Source organism: Microtus oregoni, unplaced genomic scaffold, assembly GCF_018167655.1.
Source record: "Microtus oregoni isolate MIOR12 unplaced genomic scaffold, Mior012 000006F_ref0000085, whole genome shotgun sequence".
NCBI classification, from domain to species: Eukaryota; Metazoa; Chordata; class Mammalia; order Rodentia; family Cricetidae; genus Microtus; species Microtus oregoni.
In genome coordinates this window covers 186,090-204,771 of record NW_024543065.1, presented here as the reverse complement: position 1 = coordinate 204,771, position 18,682 = coordinate 186,090, and the positions used below count along the sequence as shown (strand labels likewise).

At 40.6% G+C, this 18,682-nt stretch overlaps 1 protein-coding gene across 1 annotated transcript in view; it reads right to left on the bottom strand.

Annotated features, from left to right (window-relative positions):
- Positions 1-613: 613 nt before the first annotated feature.
- Positions 614-18,682, bottom strand: part of Txlnb (taxilin beta) — a 41,897-nt gene continuing 23,828 nt past the window's right edge. The window contains exons 5-10 of the mRNA XM_041653253.1: positions 18,131-18,325; positions 16,492-16,611; positions 14,352-14,426; positions 8,752-8,844; positions 5,806-5,901; positions 614-4,514 (exon numbers count right to left, since the gene is read on the bottom strand). Of these exons, the coding sequence (XP_041509187.1) occupies positions 3,756-4,514; positions 5,806-5,901; positions 8,752-8,844; positions 14,352-14,426; positions 16,492-16,611; positions 18,131-18,325 (1,338 nt within the window). The 3' untranslated portion in view covers positions 614-3,755. The remainder of the gene's footprint in view (positions 4,515-5,805; positions 5,902-8,751; positions 8,845-14,351; positions 14,427-16,491; positions 16,612-18,130; positions 18,326-18,682) is intronic.

Sequence of the window (18,682 nt, the reverse complement as noted above, 5' to 3'; positions counted from 1 at the left end):
ACTTGGATTCTCAATTTTCTTTAGTACATAAAGGCTCTGAGTCTCTGGACTCTTTCATCTTCTGGTTGATATATTAGCACACTCCTGTGATCGCAATGGTTGCTAGCCTGGTCATTCTTAACAATCACTTTAGTAGAGCACAAAACTACTACTTTGTTCCACAAATTTTGGAGGATATATAGGCTTTTGTTGTTGTTGTTTAAGAACTGTGACTTGTAAGAACATTGACTAAGTAGTCAATACCATAATTTTTGGAATTATCATTCTTATCATTTCATAAAGAGGAGTTTGCTTTTTCTTTTCTTTTTTTATTTATTATGTATACAGTGTTCTCTTTGTATGTATGTCTGCAGGCCAGAAGAGGGCACCAGATCTCATCACAAATGGTTGTGAGCCATCATGTGGTTGCTGGGAATCGAACTCAGAACCTCTGGAAGAGTAGCCAGTGCTCTTAACCTCTGAGCCATCTCTCCAGCCCCAGATTTTTTTCTTTTCTTAATTACATTTGTATGTATGTTTCGAGAATTGGCCTTTTAATTTTTATTTTTTTGTGCTGTGTCAAGTTTTATTTTTGTTTGATATTTTGAGACATGGTTTTTCTCCATGTGGTCTTAGCTGTCCTAGAACACATTATGTAGACCAGGCTGGTCTTGAACTCACAGAAATCCCCCTGTCTCTGCCTCCCAGGTTCTGGGATTAAAGGCGTGCGCCACCACACTCAGATCAGCTATGTCAAGTTTAACTATCTCAGCTATCCAGTGTCCAGTAAGTAAACCTGAAGTGTGTGGAATGGGGATTTGTGTGTGTGCTGCTGCAATGTTTAGATGCAAAGCATGATGTTCCTGTAGGCATGGCGTTCATTTTCCGTGGGCATCCTATTTATAGCTTCTTTCACAGAGCTCAGTGTTTTGAGTATAGCCTTATTGCTATTCTCTCTCTCTCTCTCTCTCTCTCCCCCTCTCCCTTTATGCCTCCCAAAGTCTTCCTACATATGCATTTTATTTAAAAAGCCCGAACTCAACCAAGAATAGAATAATGCCAGATTTTTACTCAGTATTGTTGACTCATGGAAGAATAAAACAGAAAAAAAATTTAAAAACCACCAGAAAATTTGGGGAGAGAAGCCTTTTTAAGTGGTATAAACATTATCTTATTACATTTAGAAAACAATAATTCTAGTGTTTCTAGAAAGACTCGGCATCTCTAAAAATAGTTGTGTGAACTTGATAAAGAGATAAATTTTCTGCTTTCAGAATGTATGCGTTGTTGTAAGGCCAAATTTGAACACAAAGAACTCAATAAAACATTCTTTACTGTTAAAATAATTCTCCCAAATCATATATTAAAGCCTTGCAGATTTGAGGGAAGTTATAGCCTCTGAAACTGTGCAAAAGTTACACACATTTGTGAGTGATGCGTTGCTGTGAACCCCTTTTGGATGCAAATACTAAACTTGGGGTGTCAGAATACTTAATTTATTGGACATCAGCACCTCCTGTTTGTTTGTCTTCCTAAGCTTTATGACCAAGACCTATTTGTGATGATCTTACTCTATTCTTTGAAGCTCAGTCTTGTAAACAGAAGGGATTATTATGGTGAATATTTGGCTTTGAGTTAATAGAATGTTTAATTTTCAGTAGTGTTGAACTTGGCTGGATATCATTATGATTATAATATGTGAAGCCTCCAAAAACACATGGATTCTCAAATAATGGCATCCTTTTTTCCTCTTATTTTTTTCTCAAATGGTATTTTTGTTATTTCAAATACTGTCTATTTCAAACAAATTTTATACAGTTTTATAATTCTTTTACTACATGGTCATTGCCTACCAGCTCCTTGTGTGCCTTGGCAAACAGCCACAAGCTCCTCTGAAGAATGACTTCCTAGAGGAATAGTCAGGAATCTTCCTTTATCCATTTTCCTACCTGAGTTCAACTTTTTGTTTGTTTTGTTTTGTTTTGTTTTGCTTTTGAGACAGGGCTTCTCTGTATAGCCCTGGCTATCCTGGAACTCTCTCCGTAGACCAGGGTGGTCGAATTTACAAAGATCCACCTGCCTCTGCTTCCTGAACGTTGGGATTAAATGTGTGCACCACACTACCTAGAAAGTTCAACTTCTTAAAGTAGTGTTAGATTAGACATTCCTCTCTTGGAGCTCCTTCTGTCTCCCTCCTTCCCAGCTCTTCTGTTTTGTTAGGATAGTTTATTTTAGCCCAGGCTGAGTAATTTATGCTGTCAGTGTTATTAGAGGTTCCTGTCAACAATGAGAGTGTAAAACTCGTTTGGACAATCCCTAGTGCTCTGGCTTTGACATCTATGGAGTCCTGTTGTGTTTGAATTATGAGTAGACTCCTTCCCTTTTTAAAATTTTTGTACGTCTGCCTGTACAAAAATTCTTAGAGCAGAAAATGTGTTGTCTTTGTAAGCCTCATCACTCCTATTGAAAACGTGTGTGGATTTCTGTTTTGGAAAAAGAACATTTTACTTAGCATTAATTGAGATGTGGGCCAGGTATTGATACAGAGGAGGGAATTCAGAAGAACAGATGTTTTGAGATAAAGACAAAGTTAGAGATAGCAAGAAGTGGGTATTTTCTTGAGATATCAGTAGCCAAAGAGGTAGGGATGAGGGCCAGAATCTGTAGCCTGAGGACTTTCAACCCCTCAAGTCCTAGATTCTTTTCCCATTTCTAGCCATTTGCTCACAGGTAGTCAGGAGTAGGGTGCTTCATCAAAGGGAAGTGATGCTAGGAACCTGGGAGGAAGCTGGCTCAGAAGATGAGAAGAAACATGTGAAGGGTACTACCCCCTTGTGATTTTTTTCCCTTTGATGTCTAGGGCCTCTTGCAATCCTCTTTGTGTATAAATGACATCTCTACAGGAATTCTAACATGCTTGCTATTTCTGTCCTTTGATCAGTTGGTTAAGTTTCTTTATCTTAGGTTAGGTTACTTTTTTCAGCCAAAGTAGCGATGGCCTAAATATTTGCATTATAAACCCATTTCAGATTCATAAAACATTAGTCTACTATAGTCCAGAGTGGAAGTAAGAGAACTTTTTTTTTTCTGTGGCTTTGGACCCTGTCCTGGAACTAGCTTTTGTAGACCAGGCTGGCCTCGAACTCACAGAGATCTGCCTGCCTCTGCCTCCCAAGTGCTGAAATTAAAGGTGTGCGCCACCACCACCTGGCACAATAAGAGAACTTTTGATGAGCATATAAATATCTTGCAATAGGGAACAATCTGTAAGGAGTGAAATATACTTGTAATGTATGACGACTTTATATACACATATGGAAATACTTGTGTATATATACACATGAATGTACTATTTATCCACATATGTACATGTATATTATATACACATAAGCACAGTGTATATTATGCTATTTAAATGGAACCTGAGTATTCATTATAGCTCTTATTATTTGTGAAAATAAACATAACACTCAGATTATTTATATATTGTAATGGGAGACCTTAAATAACAAATCTTACTGTTAATAAACTGGATTAAGGTACCAGCTTAATGGACATGAAATGTGTATTTGCCATTGATATGTCTGGCTGCCAATGGAAACATTATACAATTACAGAAAATTTTCACGTTACTTAGAAATTGCGAACAGCAGCAAAGACTCAGCATTAAAAATGTCTTGACCCTAACTTTCTTCCTAGTCCTTGGAGTTCCTTCCACAGACATTCTGCTGTGAGGAAGACGCAGCAGGGCGAACAGCCTGAAGAGTGCATGAGGCTTAGTCCACTCCATCCAGACTGGCCTCTATGGGGAGCCCGGTGCAAGGGCCTGGAGGGGTCTCCGTGGCTGCTGGTGGGGGTTGCTTGCCTGGCTCATAGCCAGGCACCACAGCAGGGACTCCCTCACACTCTGGAGATGGTGGAGCAGTGCCTGTTGTCTTCACTACATCTAGGGAGCCCTGACCTGGGGTCTGATCAGAAGCTTTTGCCTCTGGCTTCTGGAACTTCTGGTCCAGGAGATTCCCAGCAGGGAACCCCTGGCTTTGGAGCTCTGCCCCTGCAGGGGTACAGCTGGCTATAGAGACAGGTGCAGCCTCACAGACCACATTGGCTCCAGCCTGAGAACCCACAGGAGGTTCAGGACTCCCCGAAGCAGCAGGAGGATTCGGAAGGGCTAGTTCGGGCTGCTGGGGGGTGATGTCACTTCCTTCCTGAGGACCCATCTCTGCTGGTTGTCTTTCCTCTGGTTGGTCCAGGGTGGACTCTGGATGATGAAGAATGGTAAAGGCTGTGCTCAGGTTTTTTACGGCGTTTTGGACACTGTTGGCTTCCTCTGCATCTATCTCTTTGTCTTCAGAGACATTTGACTCTGGCTCTTCATCAGAGGTGTGCTGACCCTGCTCTTCCTTTTCAGACATTTTTGCTTCTCTGATTTTTTTGTAGAGTTCCTTTCTTTCTTCTTGTAAAGCACGACACAGGTTCTCCAGCCTCTGGATTTTCATAACGAAACACTCATATTCCTTAGCTCTCAGGGCTTTCTGTGACATAAACACACACATACACACACAAAATGGCATGAGCAGTGAATTCCCTAGAATGCTCTCCAGAGATAAAAACTATTCATCCCAGAATTTGTCTACTAGGTTTGAACAAACATTGATGGAAATCCCTTTGTTTTTCTGTTTTGTTTTTTTTTTTTTTTGCACTGATTGTTAGACTAATAGAATTTTAATCACCATTGCCTGTTCTTTGGAAAAGGAACATGGCAAACCTTCTTTCTGCTTCAGTGAAAAGTCTGTCAAATCTTAACCTACATGAATCTTCTGCTTCTAAGAACTGGAGGGTATAAGCAAGAGTTTGCATGAAATGAGTGAGACGGAGGGTCTTCACCCTCAGGACTCTTGTATGTGTTCTAGGGATATGCCTTCTTCATAGACAAACTGCTATATGCTAACTGCAGCAGCCATTTGACTCATGTTGATGAATCATGAACACGTGTCTTGGGAATTAGTTGCAACTTGGAATGAATAGTTAACGTGTTAATTATAACCACAGACACTCACCACATGCTTATTCATGATGTTGGCTGCGTCAGCTGTTCAGTTCTTCTTTTCTCTGTTAACAGTGGCGTGTGTGTGAGCATGGGTGTGATCCTAATCATCTTACTACTTATTACCACCCCAGTTACCTTTTTTACTTGTTAACACGAAGGGTCTTCACATGTAAGCCCTGGCATTCATGTCAGAGCTTATATATCTTTGCTTTTAGAGTTGAAAAAAACCTGCAGGTTCCAGCGTAATATCAGCAATCTAATACCTGTTGGAGGAGTTTTTAAAAAGCTTTCTTCATATCTGTCTATAAAATAATCTACATATGGGATATCTGGGTTGGTGTCTTCTCTCAGTATGGTCAAACCAATCCATTCATTGTACTTGCTGAGTGCTAAATGGTAGAAATTCAAGGTCAAGTAAAACCTTCATCAAAACCTTTACAATCCAGCAGGCCTGGTGCCAGAGCTTTCTTTTTTTTTTTTTTTTCTTTTTTTTTTTTGGTTTTTCGAGACAGGGTTTCTCTGTGGTTTTGGAGCCTGTCCTGCCTGTCCAGAGCTTTCTACTCAATAATCCTGTGACTAAGGTTTACAAAGGTCTTTGACTCTCCCTTAGATTTCTAAATGATCCTTAATCTTCTTTTCACTATATTTTAATGTGTCATATCTCCCTTGGAATTCAGCCTGTATTCAAACACAATCATTTGCATTAGTAGGTTACATTGACTGTTTTGATAGGATTGGGGAGATGGAGATAAAAGCTAAGAAAAGAATTGCCTTACCTCTTCAATCATGTCCAACAGAGCTTTGTTACAGTTCTCAAATCGGGCTTTCCATGTGGCTGTATCCTTCTCCAGCTTCTTCATTTTTTTAGTTGTCTACAGAAATTAGAGTGTTTTAGTGTTAATCCCGAGGAGTTAATGTCTCAAGGAAGCAATTAGTTCCACATGTGACACCAAGGGTAGTCTTTTTGCTACCAGCTGGCGAAGCAAACAAACGTTCAATGTCAACAATGAAGATTGTGGAAGAGGAGTGATTTATTTCTGAGTCCTCTAGATCAGTAATGAATAAACTTAACTGCACGGGAGCCAATTCAGGAGGAAGGAAACTACTTAGGAACACATTGTTGTTGTTGACTTCTCTTTCATTTAAAATAAAAATTTTCCTTCGTGAGACCCATGAATAAGCTTGCAATTTGAATCAGTTATTTTATTGAGTAGAAGCTATCAGGGTGAGAAAGCCGAGGTTGCTTTTAGGTATTAAATTGTAGATAATTTGCGTATTCACAAAAAGCTGCTTTTCATCTTCTCTTTATTTATGCTTATAGGGTAAATTTAGGTGAGCTCACAGAACGATTATTACACATTTATTTCATCTTTGAAACAGTTCTATGATCCTACTGCATGCACTGGCTTTGTGGGAGCCTAGGCAGTTTGGATGCTCAACTTACTAGACCTGGATGGAGGTGGGGGTTCCTTGGACTTCCCACAGGACAGGGAACCCTGATTGCTTTTCGAGCTGGGGGGGGGACTTAATTGGGGGAGGGGGAGGGAAATGGGAGGCGGTGGCGGGGAAGAGACAGAAATCTTTAATAAATAAATTAATAAAAAAAAGATATCATAGACACAGATGGTCTGTTTTAAGCATGGAAAGGCATGAATTCCATACTAATAAAAAAAGAAAAAAAAAGAAACAGTCCTATGAGAAAGGCTCCATTTTCCTCCCTATTTAATAAATGGGGAAACTGAGGCTCAAGGACATGTATTAATATCTAAGTGAGTTAGCAAAAGAAATCCCTCATTTTCTGCAACAAATGAAGTCACTGTATATGAATGTGGGTGATATAGAAGTGATCAAATCTTTTTTTTGAGTATAAGATTCTTTTTTTGAGTATAAGATTACTGAATATTATTTATTGTAGAATCTCCTCTCTGCTTGTATAAATTGAAGGGTGATGGTCAGTATCATTCCCTTTCATGAGCTATACCTGGGTGCTTGCTTCTTTTTTTATTTTTACTTCAGTTATTTTTGAGACCAGATTTAATTCTGTAGTCCTGGCTGGCCTAAACTTGTTCTGTAGACCAGGCTAGCCTGGAACACACCGAGATCTGCCTGCTCTGCCTCTTGGGTAAGTGCTAGGATTAAAGGTGTGTGCATCCATGTCTGACTACATGCTTCCTTCTTGAGCAAAGTTGTCTTAGGCACCCACTGAGGCCAGAGGCTGAGCCCAGACTATCAGCTCTTGCTCTAAGAAAAGGTAGATGGGTCTTGAGTGGATTTTTTGTTTGGATCATATGTAAGCCAGATTAGGCATTTGTAAATTTAAGAGGTTAACTTTAATAATTTGATAAAAGATATAGGGCCATATTGAGAGTTACACAAACATGCATACCAGGGTCTTTGTTGTTTATTATCTGGGAATTATTGGATTAACTAATGTCCATAAATGAATTTCAGATTAAGAAAACTTGATTTAATATCCTGCTCTCAAAATATGCAATCTTGAAATAAAATTTTAATCTTACCACTCTAGAATTTTAAAAAAAAATAACTAATGGATAGATCTACTTAGAACCAAGAAAACTAGCAACAAATATTAGTGTAAAGGCTACATTTTTTCACTAAAATAGATTTTGAAAGATACTTCTTGCACTTATAATTAATGCCAGTGCCTGTTCAGAAACACAATGTGTGTGTGTGTGTGTGTGTCGTGTGCGCATGTGAGCATGTGTGTGTGCACAAGGCTATATTTGTATAAGTCAGAGGACAACTTTTAGGGATCAGCTAGTTATCTTCATCTACCTTGTTTTGAGTCAGGGTCTCTCTTGTTCAGCTGCTATGCATCCCTGTGCTAGGCCAGCTGGCCCATGAGCTTCCAGACTATTTTTCTGTTTCTGCTTCCTATGTTGCTGGAGGAGTCATAGGATCACAGGTGTATCACCACCTCACCCAGTTTTGAACATGGTTCTAGGGATCTAAACTCGTCATCAGACTTGTACAGCATGTGCGTTCACCCTCTGTCGTCAGAGACAGGATGCTGATGCTGACTTCCTGTTGCGAAGATACTGTTCTAAATAGAATGTTAATGTCATGTCTGTTGGTAATATTTGTACCTTATATTTATAAAAGGTTTGCAAAAACTTTTAATAGATTGATTTAGTTGGACTTCACAGTTTTGTGAGTTATGCAGAAAAAATAACATCTCAGTTTCTAGATAAGAAAAATAAAAGTTAAGAGAGGTAAGTAAATAGCCTAACAGTACTTAGAGAATAGTTAAAAATTCAGTATTTGAACTTACTCTTCCATCTTCTTATTCATATTTTGATTCATCAGTTATATTACAATTATGGGAAGGAATCTATCAACGCTAGTGTTGTATTTTTTAGGTACTTAGACATTTGTTTTTAACCATTAGAAGGTGAGATTTTTAAACTTAATGCTAATTCTGTCCTTTTTAAAGCTAGCTATCAAGATGAATAAATATTGCTCATTCCAGAAAAAAATGAATCCTAGCATTTTGAGACTGTTGATTAGATTGATTTACTGGAAAAATTTTTAAAGACAAAAAAAAACACACACACACACCTACTGAAAGTCTCTTTTCTGCTTATAAAAATTTCATTGCATCGTGAAATGCATTAAAATACCTTAGCCAAAGGAAAAATGAATGCAAAGAATTGCCTGTCAAAACAAAAAAATGTCAATCTTTGTGGATACGCAGTACTCACTTTATCCATTTCCTGCTTGAAAGTGGCAAACACTTTGTTGCTTTTTGACAGTGTACTCTGGAACTCCTCAAACCTTCCTGAGTAGAGAGTGAGCTATAAACAGAGGAAAGAGTACATCTATTTTAGGGTTGCTTTCAGAATGCTTCCAGGGGGGAAAAAACATGTCGTTGTTCATTATTTGAGAAGAAAAATGATTTAAAGGCATTCTCAATACAGGGTTAGTCATATGTTCAGTTACTATGTTTACTACAAGGTCAGTGTAGCTTGGTAAGCATGATTGAAAATTTTCATTTAAAACTTGTGTGTGTGTGTGTGTGTCTGTCTGTCTGTTGTCTCTCTGTCTGTAGGTGTCTTCTATAGCTCTCCACCTTACCATTTGAAAGAAGGTCTCTCAGTGAGTCAGAAAGGCCCAGGAATCTTTCTGTCCCTTCTACCCATCAGTGCTACAGTTATAGGCATGTGTCACCGGGCTTTTCCATGGGTACTTGAGGTTCAAACTCAGGTTCTTATTCTTTTGCAGCAAGTGCTCTACTCACTCAGCCATCCTTCCAAACTCATTGCCGTTCCCTCCCCTCCAGTTTCCCCCTTATTCCCCTCCACAACTTTTTTCTTCCAATTTCTTGGGCTCTATCTTTTGAAGAATCTATTGAATCCTCTTATTGTTGTCTAAAATGTTTTTAAAGAATAAAATAACATATATCATTACAGTTTTATTTCCTCTTAATTTTTTACAAACATCTATTGATCACTGAACATACATAAGTACCACATATATAAAGATATTTATTTAACACATGGGTCTTGTTTTTGAGGTACTTGCACTCCTCATGGGAAAACAAACTCAATGACAACTTGACTATGAGATGTTCCGATACAAATTACCAAGTCAGAGCTTTATTTGCCTTGGGTTTTCCATGTGATCAGCTTTTATACCTAAGCTAATAAATAGCTGTAATCTTAAGTTATCCTGACCCAAGAATGAATATGATAATCATTTGCTGAAAACAGCAAATAGAGTTCAAAGTCTATCTTATACATGACTATCTCCCAGAAATATTGAAAGGGGCATTTGGATATTACTTGACAGTGTTTGTTTGTTTGTTTGTTATCTGGGTCAGTTGGGGTCATTGGGATCAGCTGGAGTCAATGACTCAATCCCTTAGAAGACTGTTAATAATTTCTGTAAACTTCCTTTCCATTCCTTTCCCATGTGATGTTTTCTGTGCTGTTCAATAATTACGCAGCAAAGCCCTTCATTGGGGACAGACAAAGGGACAGGAAGAGACTCACAAGACAGTTTTCAGGCAGGCAGCAGATTCAGGCTCATACAACAGGTAAATCAGGATGACAGAAGACACAGGAAGAGTGAAGTAGAGAATTCAAACCTGGGCTCACGGGGCTGAAATGCTAGCTCAGAGGTTAAACACTTAGGGTCACAACCGAAATGTCAGATCTGGACTCACTCTTGATTAGATAATAACAAGGGTCAGTACTTTGATTTCTTTCCTTCATGTGACACCAATGCAGATTTATTATTGACTGAATTTATTACTGTGTTCAAGTCGATGCACTGACAATAGTAAAACAAATATTTTAAATATATGTATTTAGTATGTGGCGAGTGTGTGTGTGTGCTCACACGTGCATGCATGTGGAGGAGTTGTTTTTCTCCAGGCACCTTGTGGGGTTGTGCTATGGAGCAGACTCAGGTTGTCACATTTTTGCCAAGAATTGGGTATTTCTTCATCATCTTTAGTTTTTACTAGATTATTCCAATTTGCCATTTTTGCTTTGCTTTGTTTAAAAATTAAATTGTGTAAAAATACACACAAAATTAATCACCCTAACCATTTGAAGTATGCAGACCAATATTGTTATGCTTGAATTGTTGTACAACCATTTCCACAATGTTTTCATGTTGCAAAATAGAAACAATGCCACATTAAACAATTCCACAGACATCAAACAACTTCTCATATACTTCTTTAAGTGGTCATGTTTTAATATTCTCCTTTCCTTCCTATTGGACCTCTTTATCATAGACAGCACAATTTATGTAGTTTTTCAACTGCTTAGGTAACCAGAACCAGTGTTATTTTATTCTAACTAAAATTTTGTACTTCTTATTTCCTTGGTGGATATTTATACCATAGAGTTGGCCTTCTATTATCATGTTGACACAATGTGTGTTTCATTTGACAGGAGCTATTTCCAATTTCACTGTGGGGTTTCAGAGAAATGTGGAAAGGAAATCGAGAAATCATGCCAGGAACATGCCAGGGACAGAAATATAAACAAGTACTTCATGGTTAAAAGTTACACAAATTGCTGCAAAATATCACCTTAAAATGGACCAAAAGGCTCACTTTTATTTTTTTATTCACTTTTTTGTTGTTGTATTCAGTTATTTGTGTTTGGGGTTCATGAATGCCATGTGGATCAGTGGAGCATAGAGTATAACTTTCCAGGGTTGAGAATCAGCTCTCTCTACATATGGGATCTGGGGAATCACCAAACTTGGCAGTCAGTGCCTGTACACACTGAACGATATCAAGCTGGTCCTCATGTGTTGCTTTACCTGAACACCAAGTTCTAGTTAGAGGAAGAAATGGTTGGAACTATGCCTAGAAGTTATGTTAGTAAGACTATGAGATGATGGAAGAAGGTCATTGGTTAATAAAGAAACTGCCTTGGCCCATTTGATAGGCTAGCCCTTAGGTGGGTGGAATAGACAGAACAGAATGCTGGGTAGAAGGAAGTGAGGTAAGATGCCTCAGACAGACGCAATGAAGCTCCAGCCCAAGATGGACGTACACTAGAATCTTCCTGATAAGACATCACCTCGTGGTGCTACCCAGATTACTAAATATGGGTTAAGCAAGGTATGAGAGTTAGCCAAGAAGAGGCTAGATACAATGGGCCAGGCAGTGTTTAAATGAATACAGTTTGTGTGTTATTTTGGGGCATAAGCTAGCCAGGCAGCCATGAACTGGGCAGCAGGAACGCAGCCCACTGCTCCTTCTACAATGAGACAAGTCCTGTCCCCAGAGCTGTTGTAGAGGGCTTTCCCCTTGTCTAAAGCTAAGGAGAGGCTATCTGAGTCTAGAGACTATGATTATACCTTTTCCCTGATCTTTCCCCTTGGGTGGTAGTTTGTGTCTGTGCTGTCAGACACTGCCGGCATTCCACATTTGCTACTCTCTTCATCCTTACTGATCTGACGACACCCCATTAGTCATGACTGTTGTATCTAACTGATCATCTAGGACAGCTGCTCTTGCCTCAGTTTATACAACTGAGAGCCAGACACCACTTTCCTAAGTGAGAAACACATTCCCAGCTCACCAGTGCTGCCTCGTGATTGAAAGTGACTTCCAATCTAGGAAAACAAGTAAACTGTCCTTTGGTATTTTTCTTGCTCAGCTCTTAAAAGTGGGCATCAAGCCCTTGACTTCCTGCTGTGCCTACTCCTTTAAGGACAATTAGAAACAAGGGAAGCGTGTAATAGAATTCGGTTATGTAAGTTGGCCAGGTCGCACGGCACTTCTGTGGAAAGAGCCAGTACCCTGATCTTAATACCTGGACTCATTCAGGATCAGCGGGTGGGTGGGGGATCAGGAATGTCCGCCTGGTAAATACTTCTCAAGTTTGAATGGATAGAGTTGAGAAATTGTCTATGTCTTCATTTCCCACACCATTAAACTCCCAGATCCTTGGTTCTATTGAAATGGGTCAGTCAGTAAAATGCTTGCTATGCTAGCATGAGGATCTGACTTCTAATCCCCAGCACCCACCTTAAAGAAGCCAGGCACAGCAGTGTGATCAAAGCACTAAAGAAATGGAAATAGGCGGCCATGGGTAGGGCTCGCTGGCCAGCTAGTCTGACCAAATGGCGTAACTCCAGATTCATTTCAAGACAAGTCTCGAAACATAAGGTGGACGGTGACTGAGGAAGATCCATGATACTGACTTTTGGCCTCCACATCCACATGTGCAGATGTGTACACCAACACAAGGACATGGACGTGACACATATCCACACACAGACACAGCTGTTGGCAGCCACATACACACACCCCGGACTCTGTTGGCAGCTGAATAAGTCGCTCTGTAGTCTAGAAACTAATATGAAGCTACTCATTCAAGTTAATTATTGGTCTTTAGCGAAGTGATTTCTTGTTGTAGACAATGTGAACAGTGCCTCGCATCAAGTACTGACCAATGTTTCTCTCAAGCTCAGTGTTTAGTGAGCAGAGATGGACCAGAGGCTCCGGCTTGACTCTCTGGGTTTTCTCTATCTCACACAGTAGAGTCACACCTTGACTCTCTGGGTTTTCTCTATCTCACACAGTAGAGTCACACCTTTTTTTTCCCACCACTGTCCACAGGTTAGAGGCCCACCACTGGTCCCCACTCTCAACACCATGATTTGATGAGTTCTACAACTGACTCAAAGGTAGCCCTGTGGTTCTATGACAATCCAGAGACATTCTCTTTCAAACCTCAATTAGTTTGAAAACTTTTCTTGAATGTTTTCAAAGGATGTATTTTATAGGGGACAACAGTTTCCCATCATATTCTCTGTACACATCTCATAAATATGCTTTAGGAAGGCTATCCCAGGCAAAGTCACCTGTATGTTTGCTGCAATTTGTTATTTTAAGTTTATTCTTGATGTATTTTACAATAAATGGCATTTGTTGAATTTGCTCATTTATGCAGTAAGTATGCACCTTTTGTTTGTTTATTTACTTATTTACAAATAGTAGAATTTTAAAGTCAGTGCATAAACATTTACAGTCTTAACGCCAAGATAAAGTTCTAACTTCTGATGCCCTCACCTTCCATCCATTTTCTCTGTGAACTCCCCATCCCTTTAGGACTTGGGCATTTCTCCCAACAGCAGTTCAGAGTCTCTCTGTGGACTGTGACAGAGAATATTTTCCAGGAGGGCCAGAGCCCTATGCCAATAGGGAAGAGGGATTGCCCTGGCTTCGGCACAGAGCCAGTTGTCCCAGGAGGTTATAGTTTTGAGCCCAAAGTGGGAATTCTAGTAATCTGACAAAAATGCCAATGACACCTGAAGCCAAATCAGAAGGATTCCTGATTTCCCACCACTCCTAGCCATTCACCATTGACAAGGTCAGTCTCTGATAACACAGAAACTTGGCCTCCATTTTTCTCATTTTCTTGGTGTTAGAGACAGTATCCCAATGTGAAGACTGTTTAGGATCGACAGGTATAAAGATGCTTCTGAACAGGTTTACATTTCTTCTCACCTTAGCTGTGCAGTGGATCAGGTGACAGAAAAGAAATAGGAGGGAAAGTGGGAAGCTGGACATTAGCTTGCTGGGGCTGACCTCTTCAGTGACATCATTTGTCTGCAGACCTCTGGCCTAGCAATGTTGGTCGCGTCATTTCTGTTGCATAGACATAATACTCTACTTTCTTAAATATAATAAATGTGAGGTTGTTCGTGTCTCATCCCCACTCCCCATGCCCTGCCACCTGTAAGCTCTGCGCAGGGATCTTGGGTCCCAGCCCCTTGGTACCAGAAGGAGACTACCCCAACCCTCCATATGTTGGTCTCCCCACTTCACCTGAGCCTGCAGCACTGTCTCTTGTTCCTTCAGCACTTTGGCCTGAAGTTTCCACTCTGCTGCCTGGTTCAGCAACTAGGAGAAAAGAGAATGCATGGGAAGAAAGTCGAATTGTTTCAAATTGCCATTTGTTTACCATATATGTATAAAACTTTCTTCTTACACTTTGTCCCTTAAGTATTTTTTTTTGAGGAGAGAGACTTTTGCAAATATAAGTTAACAAAGTTAAAGCTAAGAAAACAATTAGTTTAATATGTTTGATTTCCCAAGGGAACTAGTGTCTTTAACAAAAAAAAAAAAATTAAGGATCCAGATCAAGTATCAATCACTCAAAATGTAACCTCTCTCCAGTCTCATTGGTGAAAAGATTCCCTAGAAATTGCGGGAGCTTCCCAAGCAATCCTCTCCCACCACCACCATCAACCTTAGTTTGAGCATCTCCAGACTCTCCTACCTGGGCCTGACTGCATGCAACTGGTCCATGAAATTAGCACTTAGTTATTCTCCAACACAGCCACATCACACGTGATGCCTTAAGAAATATACATTCTTTTTTTTTTTTTATCCATGGTTCTTGACATAGTCCTTCAAACATGTGTCTGACTCTCCTCAGGGGATCACTAACGGGTAGACCCCCCCTTAGAGAATACAATCTAGGATGTATAGGGCATGGTTGAAATCTGTGCTTTTTCATTACCCAAGACGGTTTGGCTATCAGTGACCCTTGCAGCACATTTGATAAACAGAAAAGTTGAATGGGTTATTCTGAACCTAAGAGTCCTCTAGTCCTAAGAGTCCCCATCTCTCTCCCACGAGGAAGCCTTTCATATATAGCCACTGTGGTTAGACATGGTGGAACTGGGAGCAGATGGGTAAGCATGTTGTTTTGAATTAAGGTAATGTTTGTTTATCTGTTTTGATGCACAGCTTTAGTCTTTGTTTAGGTTTGGATCTTCTGGTCAGAGCTCAGAAAAGTTTTTCTTTTTTTTTTTAAGTCATGTCTACAGTATGCCATGAGAATGCTAGTTGTTGATTTCCAGATAATTGTGCCATAACCTAGAGCTACTAGTCAAGGATACACTATTGATCATAGGAGAAGCCCAAGACACTGTCGGGTACAAGACCTGCAGGCCCCTCTGGCCATCTGAGGATGTGGTCGAGGAGTGCTGGTGCTCACTCTTGGAGCCAACAGTGCCAGTCTGTTGGCTATCTCTGATTATTCTGTTTGCAGGGAGAAACCTCCAGTTTGGGACTGATCTCTCAGCAGAACTTCCCTGTCATCTCCATCTCTTCTTTCTAGCCGCCACCTTCCTAATCCAGGTCATCATCACACCTCATATGGCTTGTGCTGGGAACCCCTGCCTTCTTTCTTTCTAGTCCACTTTCCATTCAGGAGACACATTAACCTGTACACATGGGAGCTGATGATGTCACTTCCTTTTCTAGAATGGCTCAGTCATTTCCCATTAAATTTGGAATAAGATCCAACCGCTTCCCCAAACCCTACAAAGCTACACAGTTGTACCCTGATTACCCCCACATCTTGAATATTTCTCCACTTCCTCCACCTTCTCTGGCCCTCTCCTGAGTGTGGGGGATGCCGTGGTAGGTCTAACATCAAACCTTGTTGGTGACAAGATACCACTGCTGGAGAAGACTCCCATGAGCCAGTTCCTCAGAAGACATGGCTCATACACCCTCCCTGCCTGTCCTGATCACTCAGTCTAAGGAAGGCCCCCTTCAGCACCACCTCAGGCCTTCCTTATTTGCCTAATAACTTACTATTATCTAAATACCCTTCCTGTTTTGCTTGTTACTGCTTGTCTCTTCCCACTCAGCCTCTAATCCTCCTGGTAGGAGATGGCCCTTCTCTGTCTTCTTCCCAGCTATTATCTAACGCCTCAGATGCTCTCAGCAGATAATAGGCACTTGAAAAACACTTGTTGAGGATGCTGAATGACTGTTCTGTGTGAATAATGGGATAGGCCCAGTGTCTCCTACTGGGCTAGCCCATTGACTTCCCCACAGATGCCTGGGCTTTTAAGTGAGTGTAGCGATCTGCCATCGTCAGACAGCTTTCCTAGAGAGTCCCTGACAATGAGATGAATTGCATATGAACACCGACTAAAAGGATAAATACATATTCCTTTTCCCGTCTGTGCCGTTCCTCTGCTTCCTGCATCATTTCTTGGGCCTGTTCAAGTTTCGCATCCACCAGCTTCTGCTGCAGTTCTCTGTGTTTAAATATTTTGTCCAGATGCTAAGGGAAAAGAACGCATAAAAGCCAGGCTTATGAGCAATGATTAGAAAAGCAAAGATGGAAAATAACTCACATGAATACAAATTTCCTAGTCTTTATCATTCTAAGGAATAAACACTCTGGCCTCACTAAGGGCTTTATATTAAAGCCATAAATTGGTGAGAGCTCCCCCCTTCTTTGCATTGTTCAGAGGAAGCTTCAAAAGGTGGAGGTGACAGACGTCATAGGCATATGACAGGAGAATAGACATTTTGCCTTTGGTTCTTCCTTTCTCCTTTACACCTCTATCCTGGATGGAATCAAACCTTGTGACAAGAGAAGATAGCTAAACATTATGGCTTGCTGTGAGGGGTTCCCTAACTGCTGTGATCATGCGGTCCTGACTCAAATATTATTTTCTGGATAAAATCATAGCATATTACCAACCCAGCTGCTTGTCGTCTCAATGTAAAATACTGAAAATGAAAATCTTTGTGACCGTAAGTGATCTAGTTTCCAGGCTGCTGAATTCATACATAAAATGTGGAAATGATAGTGTGGTAGCTAATTTTGATAATTTGATGGGATCCAGACTCACTGGGGAAGAAAAGCCTCTCCCTTCGAGGGACTGTCTACGTTTGGTTAACTTCTGGGCATGCCTGTGAGGGACTGTCTACATTTGGTTAACTTCTGGGTTTGCCTATGAGGGACTGTCTACGTTTGGTTAATTTCTGGGTACACCTGTGAGGTATTATCTAGCTTGGTTAGCTTAATTGAGGCGGGAAGACCCACCTTAACTGTGGATGGTGCCATTTCATGGCCTGGAGTCCTGGCTGATCTGAGCATTGGAAACCATTGTTCTATATTTTCTATCCGTAGACCCAGTGGAACCAGCTGGCTACCTGCTCTGGTCACCATTCCTTCCCTTCCTACTCCCATGTTTTCTATGCCACAGTGGAATAATCTTCCAAAACTGTAAGCCAGGACTTACCTTGCCTTCCTTCTACTGCTTTTTGTTAGATGTTTGGTCACACAAAAAAGTTATATAAAGTAACTTCTATAGATAGTGTTTTCTGTTTGATAGTAAAATTGAGACAAATGACATATTGTGTGCAAAGTATATTGCCTAATACATTGCTTAACACGAATTAAACACTAAATAAATGATATTATAATTATTACATTATTAATGCTAGTATCAGCTTGTTAATTGAGATGGCATGGTGATCCTAACGAAGACAGTAGAATTATCTTTTGTCCACATGGAAAGGATTTTTAAAGGGCCAAAGTACTGTGCAGGATAAGTGTGCCCACGGCCTACCACTTTAGGTTTACTGCTTTTATTTCGAAGTGAGTTCAGCCAGGTGTTTTGTAGGATTGCCTGCTTTTATTTTGGTTAGTAAAAGAAACCCAACCTTAACTATTAATTAATCAAGAGGGCTGACCATGAATTGTCTCTTAGCCAAGCCCCTCCCTCTCACAACCCAGACCTGGGCCTGTGCACAGTTCTGTGGGCTGTGTGATGTGATGTAGTTCTCACCTCCTCCCTGAGCTCATACTGGTCAATGATGCTTTTCAGCTTCTCTGCGAGCTCCGTGTTCTCCTGGCAGAGCTTCATATTTCGCTCACTCTGTTGCTCGATCTGAGTCTGGATATCTGTCAGGGTAGTCTGAAAATGACTCGTGATCTCCTTCCTCTTCTCTTCCTCCTCACGTGCCCGTTGGAGGGTTTCCTCCTGTGGATGAATAGGACAGTTGTGCGGGTTTAGAAAGCGCCCATGATTAGAGGCCTCCGGGTAAGGTCTCAGAGAGAACCATTGAGCAGAGCAAGTGGGGTGTTTCTCTTCAGTTCTCTGCAGCTAAAGTTGCCCAATCCCTAAATATATGTATGAGGGCACTCCCAGTACAGACATAGGCAATGCTCAGTGATGAGCAGGCTTCCGTAAAGACGGCAGTCTCCTGCCGAGTGGAAGGCCAGCAGTGACTTCTGACAGACAGTCACATAGTCACAAAGCTTTGATCTCTTAGTTGTGCCCTGGAAAAAAGACCACTGGGATTTGGCGAGCGATGGTCATAGATCATGAGTTGTTTGA